A 1156-nucleotide genomic window follows, 5' to 3' on the forward strand; every position below is an offset into this window, starting at 1 on the left:
AAGCACCTGCCTTTTCAACGCCACTGTACCTCACTCCCAAGATTTCAGCTTTGATAACTTCTTTCCGGGGGCTGGTCGATTCACTACTGCCAGCAGCCCCCTCCTCCTTCGGCGTTCCCCCCAGCCCACGGCTGCTCATTCTGCCCCCCCCCTCCATACCTCGTTAAGGAAGCGGCGTTCACGTGGCTCGCCTCAGCCAATGGCTGCCGGGGGCGGGGAGGGAGCGGGCAGGTTTGTAGCATTTATTGGCACCGTGGCTGCCGGCCAGCGTTAGCGTTCTTCTTAGTCTGCAGTTAGTCGCTTTGCTCGCTCCCGGCGGCCATGGATCGTCGTCCGCCGTCCGAGGCTCCGGCGTCCTCCCCGCTGGCGGAGGGGCTCATCAAGTCCCCCAAGCCCCTGATGAAGAAGCAAGCGGTCAAGCGACACCACCACAAGCACAACCTCCGGCACCGCTACGAGTTCCTGGAGACGCTGGGCAAAGGCACCTACGGCAAGGTGAAGAAGGCACGGGAGCGATCCGGGAAACTGGTAAGGAGGCGTATCAGGGAAGGCATCCCCGTTTTCCGTGTCCGAATCTGAGGCTGTATAGTGTATGTGCGTATCTTTGGCTGTCGTTGCCCTGTTGCAGCAATTTGCCCTTGGCTTTTCCCGTGTAGGCAAGGGGATCTAGGAGGCGAGTGACTGCGATAGTGCAACGATAGTGCAGTCCAATGCTTTGTGCCATGTTATCATTTCTGTAGTGCTGCATTTCTGTTCTGGAGCTCAAAGTGGCTGCAGGGAGTTCCCGGGAGCAGGTCTGCTCTCCAGGTACGCTTAGCTTTAGTGAGTTTGCTGTATCACCTGCCTTCTGATCGATCATACCCTCGGAGCTCCCCTGATTTCTCATCTTCACCCCAACTCGGTTTGCTGTGGGTTTCCTCCTTGGCGTGGAGGAATCTCCCGATCCTTTTTGAATTTTCCCGCTGTCAGCATCTTTTTTCCCCCTCGCTGATCTCTCCCCCCTCCCCAACGCCCGCCGCGGTGCAGCCTCTGCAGAGAGGGAGCGTCACCTTTCCCCTGCCCGGTTTCCCAGCCGTGTAACCCAGGCACGGCCCTGATACCTTGCAATGGTTTTGTACCACTTCTGAATGGCCGTGGGCCGTGTCTCGGCTCCCCC

At 58.7% G+C, this 1156-nt stretch overlaps 1 protein-coding gene across 1 annotated transcript in view; it reads left to right on the plus strand.

The window, feature by feature from the left end:
• The first annotated feature begins 277 nt into the window (after positions 1-277).
• NUAK2 (NUAK family, SNF1-like kinase, 2) overlaps positions 278-1156 on the plus strand; it is a 21799-nt gene continuing 20920 nt past the window's right edge. Inside the window, exon 1 of the mRNA XM_015419346.1 lies at positions 278-528. Coding sequence (XP_015274832.1) covers positions 322-528 — 207 coding nt within the window. The 5' untranslated portion in view covers positions 278-321. The remainder of the gene's footprint in view (positions 529-1156) is intronic.

This window comes from Gekko japonicus, unplaced genomic scaffold (genome assembly GCF_001447785.1).
Source record: "Gekko japonicus isolate JY-2015 unplaced genomic scaffold, Gekko_japonicus_V1.1 scaffold276, whole genome shotgun sequence".
Taxonomy (NCBI): Eukaryota; Metazoa; Chordata; class Lepidosauria; order Squamata; family Gekkonidae; genus Gekko; species Gekko japonicus.